The sequence below is a fragment of the Phyllobates terribilis genome, unplaced genomic scaffold, assembly GCF_046119375.1.
Source record: "Phyllobates terribilis strain yellow unplaced genomic scaffold, ASM4611937v1 Scaffold_5__5_contigs__length_657084704, whole genome shotgun sequence".
NCBI classification, from domain to species: Eukaryota; Metazoa; Chordata; class Amphibia; order Anura; family Dendrobatidae; genus Phyllobates; species Phyllobates terribilis.
The window spans coordinates 400052624-400068006 of record NW_027362765.1 but is presented as its reverse complement, the minus strand read 5'-3'; the positions used below and the strand labels follow the sequence as shown (position 1 = coordinate 400068006).

The 15383-nt window shown below is 44.5% G+C and overlaps 1 protein-coding gene across 1 annotated transcript; it reads right to left on the bottom strand.

Moving 5' to 3' along the window:
• Positions 1-7982: 7982 nt before the first annotated feature.
• Positions 7983-13100, bottom strand: LOC141271597 (forkhead box protein I2-A-like). The gene is made up of 2 exons (XM_073681641.1): positions 12473-13100; positions 7983-8383 (listed from the first exon to the last, which is right to left on the bottom strand). The coding sequence occupies exons 1-2, from the start codon at positions 13098-13100 to the stop codon at positions 7983-7985; spliced, it is 1029 nt and encodes a 342-aa protein (XP_073537742.1).
• Between the last annotated feature and the right edge of the window lie 2283 nt (positions 13101-15383).

Sequence of the window (15383 nt, the reverse complement as noted above, 5' to 3'; positions counted from 1 at the left end):
AGGGTTTTCAGGCGGGTCCCTCATGTTCTTTCATCGGTGAAATGGACACCAGGTTACGGAACTTACTGTAACTTTATTAATGTTATCATACTTGTTATTATAATTATTGTTGTAACCTGTTACAATTCAGTACTCCTGGACTGAAGCATTTTGTACTAGGGGGGGGATGTGGCGCCCTGCTACGCACAGGTGCCACAGAACCCAGTAGGGTGCATGGATGGACTTCTCCACAAGGGCCCCTCGCTACATACAAACACCTCCACCCTTCCACCTCAGACCACCAGAGGGAGCCCGTTAGGGACATTATATATATATATGGAGGGTGGAGCCAGGCAGTTAGTCAGTCTCTCAGTGAGTTAAGCTAGAGAGTGTGTGCTGGCACTTAGACCAGTGAAGAGGCAGCACGCTGGCTGCTGTGCTTAGGCGAGCCAAGGCCTACAGCACGAGTTGAAGCCTAGTGAGGGCCCCGAGTGTGGCTGAAGGCGAGAGGAGAAGTAACAAGGGGGCAGAGGAGCGTACCAGGCTCACCCCAAACTATACACCGGACCCCGGCTCCGCGCCTACAGGGTCCCTTTATACCCAGTAGGGACCACCGGATACCTGGAGGACTGCAAATCCCAGGTCGACCAACTCTGACTACCATATCAGGGCTAGGAGTCACGGAGGCCCCAGTGTCCAGGGAGAGTGATCTCCAAGAGAAGGCCCTACCACCAGGTCAGCAGGTGCAAGAGAGAGACCGTAATCAAGCCAGGCCTAGCTCCAAGTAGGTCAGAAGCTTAGCAAGTGAAAGCAACGGATCAGGAGGCCCTATACCCGCTCACTGGGTAGAGTCCAGAAGTGCACCCTTCGTACAGAGTACCCTGGACCATACCTGCATCTACACCAGTAAAGGTACCAAAGCGAACCCCCGTGTGAGTGTCCGTCATTTCTCCCCGAACCGTCCTGGCCGTCTCTCACCTGTTCCACCATCCATTTCCCCATGCTGCCCTGAGGCCCACTCCACCTGTGGGGAGCTGTTCCATCATAAGCTGCCCTAACATCTGCCTCAGAGGACTGTCGCAGCGCTGGTAATCCTTACCAGGCACCACAGGTGGCATCACGAACTATTCCAAAACCCCATATAAAACCAATTTCCCCCTTCTTTGTTGACCGCCCTGGGCCACGGACCGGGTCACCGCCACTGTGACATCCCCCAGCATCTACTGGCCCGGCACCGGGTACCCCACGGCCCAGGGGGCACGTCATGTGCACACGGAAGAGATTTTCTGAGGTAGCAAGCTCTATAACGGTTCTGGATAAAGTCAGTCTGGATACTAATGTGGCCGGAATATCCTGGAAAGTGGAAAAGAAAGAACCTAGCTGCAGTGAAACAGCCCAAAATGTATAGCTGTGGGTAACCCTGATAGCCTAGGCAAAGTGGGGCAGAAGAGGCAATGTGTATCCAAGAACTGGGAGTCTTAATGAGGAAATATATGTGTGTGTGACACGCAGAAGTAGTGTGGATGCTTTAAAAGCATTCAGCAACTATTAGAAGTAACACAAGCACAGGAGACACGAAGTGTTGTGCTCCAGAAGCATCCAGCAACTAGAGGGTTTAACAGTCACAGGAGAAGGGGAGTGATTTAGCAGAGCCCCAGGGGGACTGTGGGGAAGTGGTTTACTATCTGGCCAGAGCCAATGAGAAAGGTGGCTTATGATCTGTATCTCACAGAAGGCAAGGGAATAGAATTCAGGTCAGGAGGGAAGCTAAACAAAAGGTCAGTTAGACTCCCTGAGCTAACACTGTGGAGTATTATTGGCCAGGAAGATAATGACTGGAAGGAAGCCTGTCCTAGAGATCATCTCCCTCATCACACCCCCCCCTCCATCTCCATGCAGGATAAAGAATGCTGTGTATTATTGAGTCCTTGTGAAGGAAAAGCCTGTGGTTGTGTATGCACAAACTGTGCTGTACTGTGCTACAGGATAATAGACTGTACTGTTATTACTGGAGCCTGTTGCTCAAAGAGACATTTGCATTTCACTGGCCATGCCTCATTAAATGTTACTGTTCTACCGTTTATGAAGACTCGTCAGATGTGTCTGGTCAGCAACTGAATCTATCGTGTACCCTGAGAGAAGCTGCAGCCTATGGTCACCCAGAGTAATGGTTCCCCCAGGATTCCAAAGAATTCATGTAACTGGTCTTGCCCCCATCTGAACTTAGGTGGCGTGTGTGTAACATATGAACTGCCAGGCTGACGCACATGTATCAGTTGTTACACACACACGCCCGGACTGACTGGCGTGAGCATGATTAGTGATCCCACTGGACCATGAACCGAGGAGTGCCTGGAGGGGCGTAACCAAGTATCAACTCGGTCCTACCAAGGTCACACGGCGGCTCAGTCGACTCCGTGAACGAGGGAGGAAGTGAGCAGAGGGACCAGGTGCTACTCCAGGTCAGACCCCAGTCACAACTGTTGACCCACACCGGGGAATGCAGGAACAGGCAGGTTAGGCTGGCATACAGACAGGTGGGCACTGGCAGGCACGGCTGGCATGCAGACAGACTGGGACACAGGAACGGAGCCGCAGGTGCGGTAGACAAGCAGAGCAGAGCAAAACCCGCCGGTGCGGTGAACAAGCAGAACCAGATACACAAGGTACTTACAATGAAGTAGCGAGTGTACACAAAACTCACAAACAGAAGTTCAGAGACAGCGAGTTGGAGTTAGGTGCAGGTTCAGACACTGCAGGAAAAGGGAAGGTTTGGACATAGAGAGAAACAGGTAACGGGCTAGGACACAGTTCAGACAGGAACTGAACCAGGAATAAGATACCGGAACGAGCCTGGGAACTCAGCCCCCAGGGTGGCGGAGGCAGACAAGATACAGGACAGGACCTGGCAACTCAGTTGCGCAGAACACACTGAATGAAAGTGTTGCTCAGACACCCCTTACTGGGTGGAGGGGGTTTAAGTATCCAGTGACACACAGCAATATGCTGGGGAGGCATTAGGAGTGCACACACAGTAACTATAAGAATCAGGCAGTAGCCGCGCCGCCGCCCTAAGCAATCAGACAAGAGACACAGCAGGTACTGGAGAAAAGTGTGCAGCCTGGATTGATAGGCAAGATGGCGGTCTTGCATGGTGGGAGGTGGCAAGCCATGCCAGCACACCACCAGGGATGTTACATCAGTGTTGTGGCCAGTGAATTACAGATAGAAAGAATGGGAGTATTTATAGGGAATTTGTCAGCCCAGAATGACTGTTTGAACCAAATACAGGCATTTGGTGCATCATGGCACGGTCAAACATTTAAAGAAGCACTCCCATGAAAGTTTTTATCCTCTTACATAATATGATAATTACAATATATTAACACTATGTACTTACAAATGCAGGAAACAGGAAGTCTCTTGTCCCTGCATTTAACTTCCCAACTCCTGACCCAGCTGCTTCCTCCTCCCCTCTGACATACTTTTCCAGTGACTCATGCAGACAAAATGGACTTCCTGTTTCTACATAGAGCTTAGAAGGATTCAGCTAGTCAGTTTTTAATCACGTGATGTCATAGACCTAATGGAAAACAGGAAAATTAACTGGGTCGAAAAGCAAAATGAGCAATTTGCAAGTACACAGTGCTATACAATATGATGACTGCTTTCAGGTTATAGAATTCTGCCATGCAGAGCAGTATCCCATGAAGCTTACACTGAAGCAGTGCAGTATCGCCAATGGCGGCAGGCCACGCAATCGCTATGGGGCCCGTGAGCGGTGGGCGAGTATTGTTACTGTATATACTCGAGTATAAGCAGAGTTTTTCAGAACATTTTCTGTGCTGAAAAAGCGTCCCCTCGAGTATATAGAAATTCCTTTGGTGGATAGTGGGGGCGAGGGGGTTGCGGCGGCGGAGGAGCGGGGCACACGCAGTAGCCGCTACCACGTGTGCCTACTGCTAAAGGGAAATAAATATTCCCTCTTCTCCACTCCCATGGGCGTGGAGAAGGATGAATATTCATTCTCTTGAGTAGTGGGCTCATAGGAGCGCCGAGCTGCAGCTCCTGCTGACAGTGCCCGCTACTAAAGAGAATGCATATTCACTCCTCTCCACGCCCATAGTCCCGGCATGGAGAGGATTGAATATGCCGGCGGCTCACATCAGTGTCTGAGAGCACATGGCTGTGATGCCATGCGCTGCTCAGATGCTGACATGAGCTGCTGCAGCAGAACAGGACGCAGTGCTGGAGCAGAGGTGAGGAAGGAAGGAGAGTATAAGTGTTTATTTTTTGTGTGTGCCGTGATGGGGCCATGCATGCCCGGATTGAGGGATGAGGGGGTGCCATGCATACCCAGATGGGGAAATTTACTAGTAGCTCCTGCATTTCCCTAGGCTTATACTTGAGTATGTGGTGCCCATAATACTGCAGGACTGTGGGGTGCATTATACTATATGGGGGCTGCATTTTACCCTATAGGGTGTGTAATATACTGTATGGAGGACTATGGGGAGTGCATTATATTCTATGGAGGAAAATGAGAAGTTCATTATACTATATTGAGGATTATGGGTGGCGTATTATACTATATTGAAGGCTTTGTGGGGCCATTATAATATTTTGAGGGCTATGTGGGGGGCCATTATACAGTGTGAAGGTTTGTGTGGGGTCCATCATACTGTTTGGAGGGCTGGTGTGGGCCATTATACTGTATGGTGGGCTGTGTGGGAGTCACAGTTGGGGGGGGGATCATACTGTTTGGGGGGCACTTATTGGCATCATACTTTATGGGGGCAATGAAGAAGGAATCTAGGACTTCAGCAGGAGGAAAATTGCTATGTAAAGGCTGGAAAAGTTGTGAGATCTGCTCTTCTGTGACACAGACAAATATTTATTTGTTATGGAGCCCCATGATTTCTATGTACGCCCTGCACTGAAGATTTCACTTGTTGGCTCTAACCCAGTACTACCGCATCATTTGCAAAGTGGCGACTAAACGGTAAGATTTAGGGTGGTCACTGTGTGACGCCCAGCTGTGCTTGGTATCACAGATCCTAGAAGGGTGTATTGATGGATTCCTCCACAAGAGGCCCCCATAACCATTCACACATCTCCACCTTCCACCTCAGACCACCAGAGGGAGCCCGTCAGGGATAGATAAATAGGGAAGGTGGAGCCAGGCAGCAGCCTAGTCTATTCGGGAGTTAGTCTAGACTGGAATTGACCGAGAGCAAACCTGTTGAGAGAGTTCCTGCAGTAAAGAAGCCTGAGAAAGGTCAGTCTGCAGTGGAGCACAGTGGACTCAGTTGTAGCTCAGTAGTGAGCTTTAGGTGTGCCGGCACCATAAGATCGGTGAAACGCGGCAAGCTGCCGTTAGTGCGAGTAGCCTAGTGAGGGCCCGAGCAGGCCGAAGGCGAGAGGAGAATTAGTACATAGGGGGCAGAGGAGCTTAACTGGCTCACCCCGAAGCAGTTACCGGACACCGGGTCCGAAGCTTACCGGGATCTCCACGACCCAGTAAGATAAACCGGAATCCCTGGAGAACTACAAGTCCCAGGATTGCTAAAGTGCTGATACGTAACAGAGCCAGGAGACACATAGGCCCCGTAAATTGGGAGCGTGTAATCCAAGAAAAGGCCCTACCACAAGGTCAGCCAGCGCAGGACAGAGACAAAGTTAGGCCTAGCTCCAGGCAGGTCAGAAACTTACTACGCAGAGTCAAGGAACAGGAGGCCCAAAACCCGCTCATTGGGGAGGATCTTGACATGCACCCTTCACCCTACAGTGCTCCGGGACGTGCCTGAATTTCCATCAGTAAAAGGTACTGAAGTGACTATTGTGTCTGTCCCTGTTCTTGCTCAGACCCGGCTGGGTCTCACCTGTCCTGCATACCCCCACCATACACTGCCCTGAGGCCTAGCTCCACCTGTGGGGAGCTGTATCATCTAGCTGCCTTATCATCAGCCTCAGTGGACTGCGCAGCGCTGGTGATCCTCACCAGAAGCCACAGGTGGCGTCACAAACTTTTATAAACTCAACAAATTATCCACCCTTTTTAAAGGAGCGACCCCAGGGTATGGGCCCAGGAGCCGACCACCGCGACATCCCTACAAGGCCAGGCTGAAGGCCCGGGTACCGAGTCATCCCCATTCCCCTGGGCGAGTCAACTGCGTACTAAAAGATGCGGTGGGAGTGCTATGTGCTTTTTTAAATGGGGGATATTTAGAAAAGTTGCTAAGTAATAATCATGAAAGAACTTCACTTTCTAGTAAAAATAAGTCAGGCCCAAACTTCAAGGTTGTGGCTGCTCTCACAGTGAAACTGTATGAGGTTGTAATAGGGCACGTTAGCCACGGTCGAGGTTCTAGTCTTCCACACTCCACCACACTACATGAAAATGGAGTCCTGGCTGGGTGTGTGGGCTTTGTCTATGGGGCGCTACGACCTTGCAGACCCCATGATGCCGAGAACTTTGGCTGGTCAGGACCAGATGTTATAAAGTTTAGTGAGGGAGACCCACCTCGCAAAAATAAAGTCTTTTACTTAATATCAACCTGGGAGAAGTATGTACAGTGGATAGCAAATACAAAACTTCCCGCTAGGCTTCCTTCCCGCATATCCCGTTGCTGGTAAAACACTCACTCTGACTATCACTTTGCCTCATCTCTACTCTGGATCCCGCTTTCCATTGCCTTTGTCTCTTCTCACTTCAGGGACACCCAATTCATGTGGCTTTGTTCACTGGTCAGAACATAGGTCTGCTTCTATTGTGCAGGGCCCTATCTGCCTTCCTAACAGGAACCTCCCTTTGTCCCTTCACTTTAGCCGCTCCCAGTCTGGGTTAGTCTCAACTATTAACTCTAACTGTCCCCATGAATTCCCTACTGCTGGGCAGACTACAACTTCTATTACTAATAACATGTCACTAAACACATTAAACATTCAAATGCATTAAAACAAATAAACGTGTCTTCAAGGTGAAATGTGGGCAACACTTAAATCTTCTTACAATGTCTCGCAGTTTGCGTCAAGAGCTGCCACATCCTTCAGTTAGTGGTGACCACTCTATGGATGTTACCAATTTGTCCACCACTTAGTAAAGCATGCAAAAAGCTAAAGCTTCAGTGCAAGAGGGGCAGTGATGGGTTGTAGGATCCTACTCTGCGTGGTGGGTTCCCACAACCAATAGGTTCAGGCTTAAGTTTGATTAAAATTCCAGCCCTTTCATGGAGCATTAAAAAGTGTTTTGTGCGCTTCTGTTGAGAGGACATTTAGGGAAAAGTAACTTTCAGTTAAGGACAATTGCATCAATCCATATAGAAACATATACTTTTATCTTTCATAAAATGCAAGATATGTTTACAGATTGCAAAACTACAGTTTCTTACCACAGGTAATAATTGTAAAAACACAGAAAATACAACGTAAATTAGTTAAAAAATACCTTGTTAAAATACCAGAAGAGCAAAGTTCTGGCAAATTGCCCACGTCTGGGTATGTGCTCACAGATTGTCCTGGGGTAGGGAAAAGCCTTGTAGTGTCAGCTAGGAATTTTTAGGGAAAAAACAGGAACCATATTACACCAGCAAGAATAACCACTACATTGAGTTTGTTAATTTGAGCCCCCCATTAATAAACATCACTAATCAGAACGTGGACACCAGTTGACCCTACAAGACAAGCTTATGCCAGTTGGACCATTAACGCTTACTGCATGGTTATGAAAAGCATCAAACATGTCCACAGATGAAACAAACACCAGTGTAATGGTCAGAGGATAACATCTTCTGAACAAGTGTCTCCTTTTCTAGGACTGTACTGCACACCAAGACAAACTGAGATAAGGGACAGTTTAGCAGTTCATGGGTCGGGTCCATTTAAATAAAGTACAATGAAGTGTTTAAAAAAAAAACAAAAAACAAAAAAAACATTTCCAGCAGGTTAAAAAATTAAGTAAAATTCTCATCACACTTCCGCTTCCCGGTCATAGAGTATTTAGTTCACATGTAGACGCTTGACGAAGAGAAGAGCACTGGCTCCTCTGATATGTTGGGCAACGCCAAGTCTTGAGAAGTAGATTCTTCGGGCAGCGAGGAGCTGTGATGATTGTCAGTGGGATAAGGCGAGAATTCAGTGAAACAGGGTGTGGGGCATGAGAAGTCCTCTGTGAGCAGAGTGGACGCCCCATTATTCATTTCATTCACAGAGTATGTAAAGTTGGAAAAACAAGGGTTCGTGTCCAAAGCTGGAGAAAACATTGTATTTTCTGGAGGTCCCGCAAGGCCGTCAGACCTCGAGAACTTCCCACTCCAATTGTTGCACTCTTTCCACTGCCATTTGAAAATGCTGCTATTGAAGACCCTTTCGCTGTTTGGATCAAAAGTCCAGTAACTCCCTTTCCCTGTGGTTAACAAATGACAAAGAACTTTGTGAGAAAAACAATAAGTTTCTATCAATTGTTCCCCCTCCCACCGGCAAGAAGTTTTGAAAAACGTTTAGTGGGAGAGAAAAAAAAAACAAAAAAAAAAAAACAACACTTTGGCATTGTACTATACCTATATTTCTCTGACGTATCTGTGCATCATGAATCATGGTATGTGTTAAAGGGGCCCAGGAAAACCTGGAATTGGCCCTGGTGAGCGGGGCTGGGGGTGTCACGTCTACAGATATCTGCTGCCTTGCATGAGCAACCTGCCAGTATCACGTACCTGTCCAATTCTAATAAGTACCTCAGGTGCATTTTACCTGCCGCTCACTCACCGTCAGTGATCACATTAGCCACACTCATCACCTGATGCAGAAACGAGCGGGATTAAAATCACCCTTTTAACCCCTTTCTGACATAGTCAATAATAGTATGTCCCTGTGCCCTGGCCTTATGGACCACGTACGTACTATTAAGACAATGTGATCGCACTTGCACAGAGGCTGTGCGGGCGCGAACGCTACTGGGTGTCAGCTGATTCTGACAGCTGACACTCGGTACTATGTGCCAGGAGCTGTCTGGCACATTAACCCCCAAAATGCTGTGATCAAAGTCCGTCACATGAGTTTCAGGGCAGGCAGTGGTAAGAGCGCCCCTCTTACCTTGGATCAGAGACCCCGCGCTGTCAGCGCGGGGTCCTGATCGTTGCCAAGATGACCTGTCATCATGACGATATCCGGGTCACCAGGAAGTTAGATTGCGCACATTGCAGAGCTGACCTCTTGTATAGCAGAGGGATGCAGCAGCACCCTTATGCTATGCAGGCTACCAGCCTGCAAAAAATGAAAGTCCCATAGTGGGACAGTGTAAAAAGTGAAAAAAAAGTTTCAGAAAGTGGGGGGGGAAAAAAAAAAAAGTTAATTAAAAAAAAAAAAAAAAAAAAAATGAAAAGATAATCCAAGAATACTGTACCCATAAACTTTATGAAAAAAATATAAATAAAAAGTACACATATTTGGTATTGCCGCATCCAGAGTGAACACTGTACAGAAAATAAAAAAGCAGAATACTATGCTTTATTATACCAAACAAGAAAAAAACACTATCAAAAAGACGAATGTAAAAAATGGTAACTTGAAAACGTCATCTTGTCCCGCAAAAAGCAAGCCGCCATACAGCTCCATCAGCCGAAATATAAAAAAAAAAGTTATAGCTCTCAGAATAAAAGGGATGCAGAAAACTTTCAATAAAAGTTTTATTGTGTAAAAGCGGCAAAACATAAAAAAAAAAAAAAAAAAATAATATAAATATATATATATATATATATATATAAATATAAAAATGTAGTATCGCTGTAAACGTAGTGACCCAAAGAATTAAGCCGCCTTATCAATTTTACCACAGGCAGAACGGCATAAAAAAACAAACAAAAAAAAAAAATCCAGAGTTGTTGGTTTTTGTTTATTCTGGCTCCCAAAAATCAGAAGAGAAAGCGATCAAATAATGGCACTAATAAAAACATCAACTTGTCTTGCAAAAAAAAAAACAAAAAAAAAAAAAACAAGCCCTCACATGACTGTCAGCCGAAATGTGGATAAGTTATTGCAAAAACAAGTCTTTTAAAAAAAAAGTCTTTTAGTGTGTGACAGCTGCCAAACAAAAACCTGATATGAATCTGGTATCGCTGTAATAAACCGACCCGAAGAATAAAGTCATCTAATCACTTATACTGCACGAGGAATGGCGTAAAAAATAAATGCTAGGGTTAGGGTTGTGCAAGGCTTGAGGTTGAGATTTTTACAAAAGGAAAAAAAAAGAAATTATGACGATATGGTGACTAGTGTTGGGTGCAAGTGCTCGGGTATGTACCGAGTATCGCAGGTACTAGAGTGACATGCTCGAGTCTCCGCCCCATATATTTCTCGGGTGTTTTATAGCCAAAAACACCTCGCGGGGATTGCCTGCCATGCACGAGCGATCCCCGTATGTTTTTTTTTTGGGTGTCTAACAAACGTGAAACATGCGGGGCAGGGCCTCGAGCACCCGCGATACATGGTGCATACCCGAGTACCCGATGCAAACTCAAGTAGCGAGCACTTGCGCTCAAGACTAATGACAAGTTATTCAATATGATGACCTAATGTTATCAAATTCTGTGTCGTACCACTGGGTTCAAAACGTTCACTATATCCCTTGATAAAATCATTGAAGGGTCTAGTTTCCAAAATGGGGTCACTTGTGGGGGGGGGGGGTACTCAGGAGAAATTGCACGACAGTTTTTGGGGTAAATTTTCTCCTCTTACTCCTGTGAAAATAAATTTGGGGCTAAAAGATCATTTTTGTGGAAAAAGTTCTTTTTATTTTCAAGGCTCTGTTATAAACTTCTGTGAAGCACCTGGGGTTCAAGGTGCTCACCACACATCTATAGAAGTTCCTTGAGGAGTCTAGTTTCCAAAATGATGTCACTTGGGGGGGGGGGGTTTCTATTGTTTAGGCACATCATGGGCTCTCCAAACACGACATGGTGTCCGCTAACTATTCACACAAATTTTACATTCAAAGAGTCAAATGGTGCTTCTTCCCTTCCGAACCCTGCAGTGCGCCCAAACAGTGGGTTCTCTTCCACATATCGGCGTGCTGAGGAAAAATTGCACAACAAATTTTGTGGTCCATTTTTCCCTGTTACCATTGCAAAAAAAAAAAAAAAAAAAAAAATTGGGTCTTAAGTAACATTTTTGTGAAAAAAAAAAAAAAATGTTAAAATATTCATTACTTTCTTCCACATTCCAAAAAATCCTGTGAAGCACCTGAAGGGTTAATAAACTTCTTGAATGTAGTTTTGAGCACCTTGAGGGGTTCAGTTTTTAGAATGGTGTCACTTTTGGGTATTTTCTGTCATAAAGGTCCCTCAAAGTCACTTCAAATGTGATGTGGTCCCTAAAAACATGGTTTTATAAATTTTGTTGTAATAATGAGAAATCGCTGATCAACTTTTAACTTCCTAACAAAAAAAAAAAAAAAATTGGGTTCCAAAATTGTGCTGATATAAAGTAGACATATGGGAAATATTATTTATTAACTATTTTGTGCGACATCTCTCTAATTTAAGGGCATGCAAATTCAGTGTTTGAAGATTGCTAGATTTTCTTCAAATTTCAGATTTTTTCCACAAAGTAACGCAAGTCATATCGAAGAAATTTTCGCTCTATCCTGAACACTCAGAATCAGTGGGATCCATTGAAGCGTTCCAGAGTTATTACCTCAAAGTAACAGTGGTCAGAATTGTAAAAATTGGCCTGGTCATTAACGTGCAAACCACCCTCAGAGGTAAAAGGGTTAATATAGTTGAGGGTCCCAAATGAGAAGCTTAACTAAAATTGCCTCTTGCCTTTGACCCCTATAGGTCCATGCATTACAGTGACAATCTTCAATTTACATGTAATATTTCATCTCCCCTGTAGTGGCGCTGCAGAGCAATGTAACATATCAATGTGAATCTCGCTTTCAAAGATCAACATATAGCCGGGCACTACAACTCCTAGGCTGTATAGTTCCACCATTTAAGAATGGAATTTTTTTAATACAGATCATGGCCTCTAGATAAAAATGAACTAACAATTTTGAGCTTTATAGTATACAGTGAAAGTAGAGGAAAACATTCATAAGTGATACATATATGCAACATTTTTTACAAAATACACTATTGTCCTGATGATTCAACGTGGTCTTTTTTTTTGTGCAAAAAAAAGAAAAAAAAAAATTCTGGGAAAACATGATATTTAATGAATTACCAAATTTTTTTTGTTTACTTTTCTTGTGCCTTTTTAAGAGTTCAATTCATAAAATCCTTTCAATAGGCTTTTAAGTGTCACGTTAGTCCGCTAAAATAATTTTTACAAGTTTTTGTACGCCATTAGGATACTAGATTACAATTGCACAAAAATTTTACATTTGAAGAAGTTGTTTTCAGCTAATTCAACGTTCACAACTGGATAATGAAGACCATACTCCAGGAACAACAATTCACATGTACACTCCAAAACTACTTATAACAGGACCACTCACCTGGATCACAGTCGTCTCTGGCCACCTTCATGAAGGCGCCGTAGTTGGACAAGTTGGTACTGATGCAGTTCTGCCAACCAGTTTTTGTCTTGTAGAAGGGGAAGTTGTCCATCACATAGTGACAGATCTCGCTGAGTGGCAGCATCTTCTCGGGTGCGTTTTGAAGAGCCATGGCTATTAAAGCTGGGTAGGAGTAAGGTGGCCTCGCAGTTTGGATCAGATCACTATGATCTAGATTAGGCGCACAGGGCATCTCTGGCTCTTTATACCCAGCAGGAGTCAAGTCTTGAGCTTGACTGTTGGCATAGTCACTTGGCAAATATCCAGAGCTATTTTCATTAATGCATGAAGGTTTAATAGCAGAGCCACCAAACCTACAGTGTGGGTTGGTATTTGGCCCAGTATATTCGGATATACCATACAATGAAGATGACCCCGGAGTCTGGTGCAGGTCCTGCCGATGTACATTGAAGTGGTCTCCAGAGAAGACCGCCATGTCCTCAAAATCCTGTGTACAGGAATATTCTGGCTGCAAATTGGACACATGCTGCCCAAAGTCATCCATACTTTGTGCTGCTTGATCGGCAAAGAGAATACCACTCGTCCCCAGCCTGCTAATGATCTCCATACTAGGGGATTGCACTGAAGTAATGACCTTCTGCACAACTTGCAGACAATTTCCAATCAAGCCCCAAAGAAGCTGAAAGAGGTTATAGTAATGGAGCCAGTGCCGCCCCAGCCCTCCTCTTATCAGGACACATCTCCGGTATTCACTATAAGGATCTTATTTCCATGCAGTGCATACAGCTCATCCGATACCTGGTGCTTTAGAGTAGATTCTACAATGTCATTATGGTAGTTTTTGGATTGAGCGCCATATTAACGAAGCCCTGAGCACAGATGTGCGCAAGCATATTGGAGAAAGTGGGGCGGCACAGCTAATTTGTACGTTGTGTATTTGATGTGGATTTTACTATTTCTAGATCTAAAGTCCGTTCGTTTTTTCCACATTTGTCCACGTATCATTATGTGCGTCTTTCGCTGTGGAATCTCAACCAAATAACTCCAGGGCAGCAGATTAACCTGCAGATTTGGTTTTCCCATTGAAAAGATAAAGGGTAATATGTAAACTAAATGGGTGAATTTCTGAAATAGAAATTGACATGCTGCGGAGAAAAAGCAAAAGCCAATTTCTGTGCAGATTCTACACAAAAATTGCCGAATGTGGATGAGATTAAGTTAAAACATATCCACTTTTCTGCTACTGTGAAATACTGCGTGTATAAAATCCACACCACATACTCCATGTGTGAACGCAGTCCACAAGGTCTGCACTGGAATTACCCTGTTTATGACGCTCTGACATACTGGTCCTTGTAGAGTGACCGTTGCACCGTTCATCACTTTTATCTATAAGGCTTTATTCAAAAGTCAGTGATTTTTCTAATACATAAGCATTGAACAGATTTTCATCAGTGTTTGGTCAGTGTGACTGTTTTAGGCCACATTCAGTATTTGGTCAGTGTTTTACATCAGTATTTGTAAGCCAAAACCAGGAGTGGAACAATCAGAGGAAAAGTATAATAGAAACTTGTCACCACTTCTGCATTTATCACCCACTCCTGGTTTTGGCTTACAAATACTGGGGTAAAATACTGAACGTATGAACGTGGCCTTACCATCAGAATTTCATCAGCGTTTTTCTCATCTGCTTTATAGAGATTTTGCAATTAATTTTTTTTTAAAGCAGATGAGAAAATCTCTGATGAAATTCTGATGGTAAGGCCACGTTCATACGTTCAGTATTTGGTCAGTATTTTACATCAGTATTTGTAAGCCAAAACCAGGAGTGGATGAAAAATACAGAAGTGGTGACGTGTTTCTATTATACTTTTCATTCAATTTTCCACTCCTGGTTTTGGTTTATAAATACTGATCTAAAATAGTGATCAAATACTGAACGTGTGAACGTGGCCTTACCATCAGAATTTCATCAGTGATTTTCTCATCTGCTTTAAAAAAAAAAAAAAAAATTGCAAAACTTATCTAAATTAGAATGTTAAAGAAACCCTCCTATGAAGTTTTTTTCTTCATTAAATCTGTGCATGTACTGTAGTGTCAGTGAATTAATATACTCATCTACCTCTGCTCTCTCCTGGATCCAGCCATGTTGTGCTCCTTTTCTCCGTGACGGTACCGCACTTCACTCTCTTGGTCGCTCTATACATGAGTCCAAAGTCTTTTTTTTTACAATGTAAGTCTATGAAACCTCCTTCTGACGCTGTATAGACTTACATTGAGGGTCCGTGCCCACGATGCGTTTTTCAAGCGTTTATGCTGCGGAATTTTTGCAGCGTAAATGCTTGGGAAATGCTTGGTAATCCTTCCCCCATGGTCCCCAATGAAATTTCGCACTTTCAATGCCCATGCTGCGGATTTTTCTGCAGCGTTTTTGATGCGCTCAAAAATCCGCAGCATGTCCATTATTTGTGCGTTTACGCATGCGGAATTGCCATCTACAATGCATTAGAAAACGCAAGGCAATTCCGCATTTGCAAAACGCGCGAAAAACGCATTTCAAATTCCACACGCGTTTTTCCAGGCAAGGAGATGCAGAAATGAAGTGGAAATTTTCTGCTTCATTTCTGCATCATGGGCACATAGCCTAAAAGCCACTTCTGGGTCACACACAAAGCGCAATGTAACCCGAAGAGGCTGCAGAGCGGTGACGTCACTGAGAAGTGGAGCAGAACGGGGCTGGATCCCAGAGGTGAGTATATTAATACTCCACCACTACACGAAAAAAATACTTAATGTGAGGGCTTCTCTAAAAACAAAATCGCTCACAGATGGCTGTCTGCGACTTTCAAAGACCCATAGTTGTATTGGTTGGTTTGATCCATGAATCAGA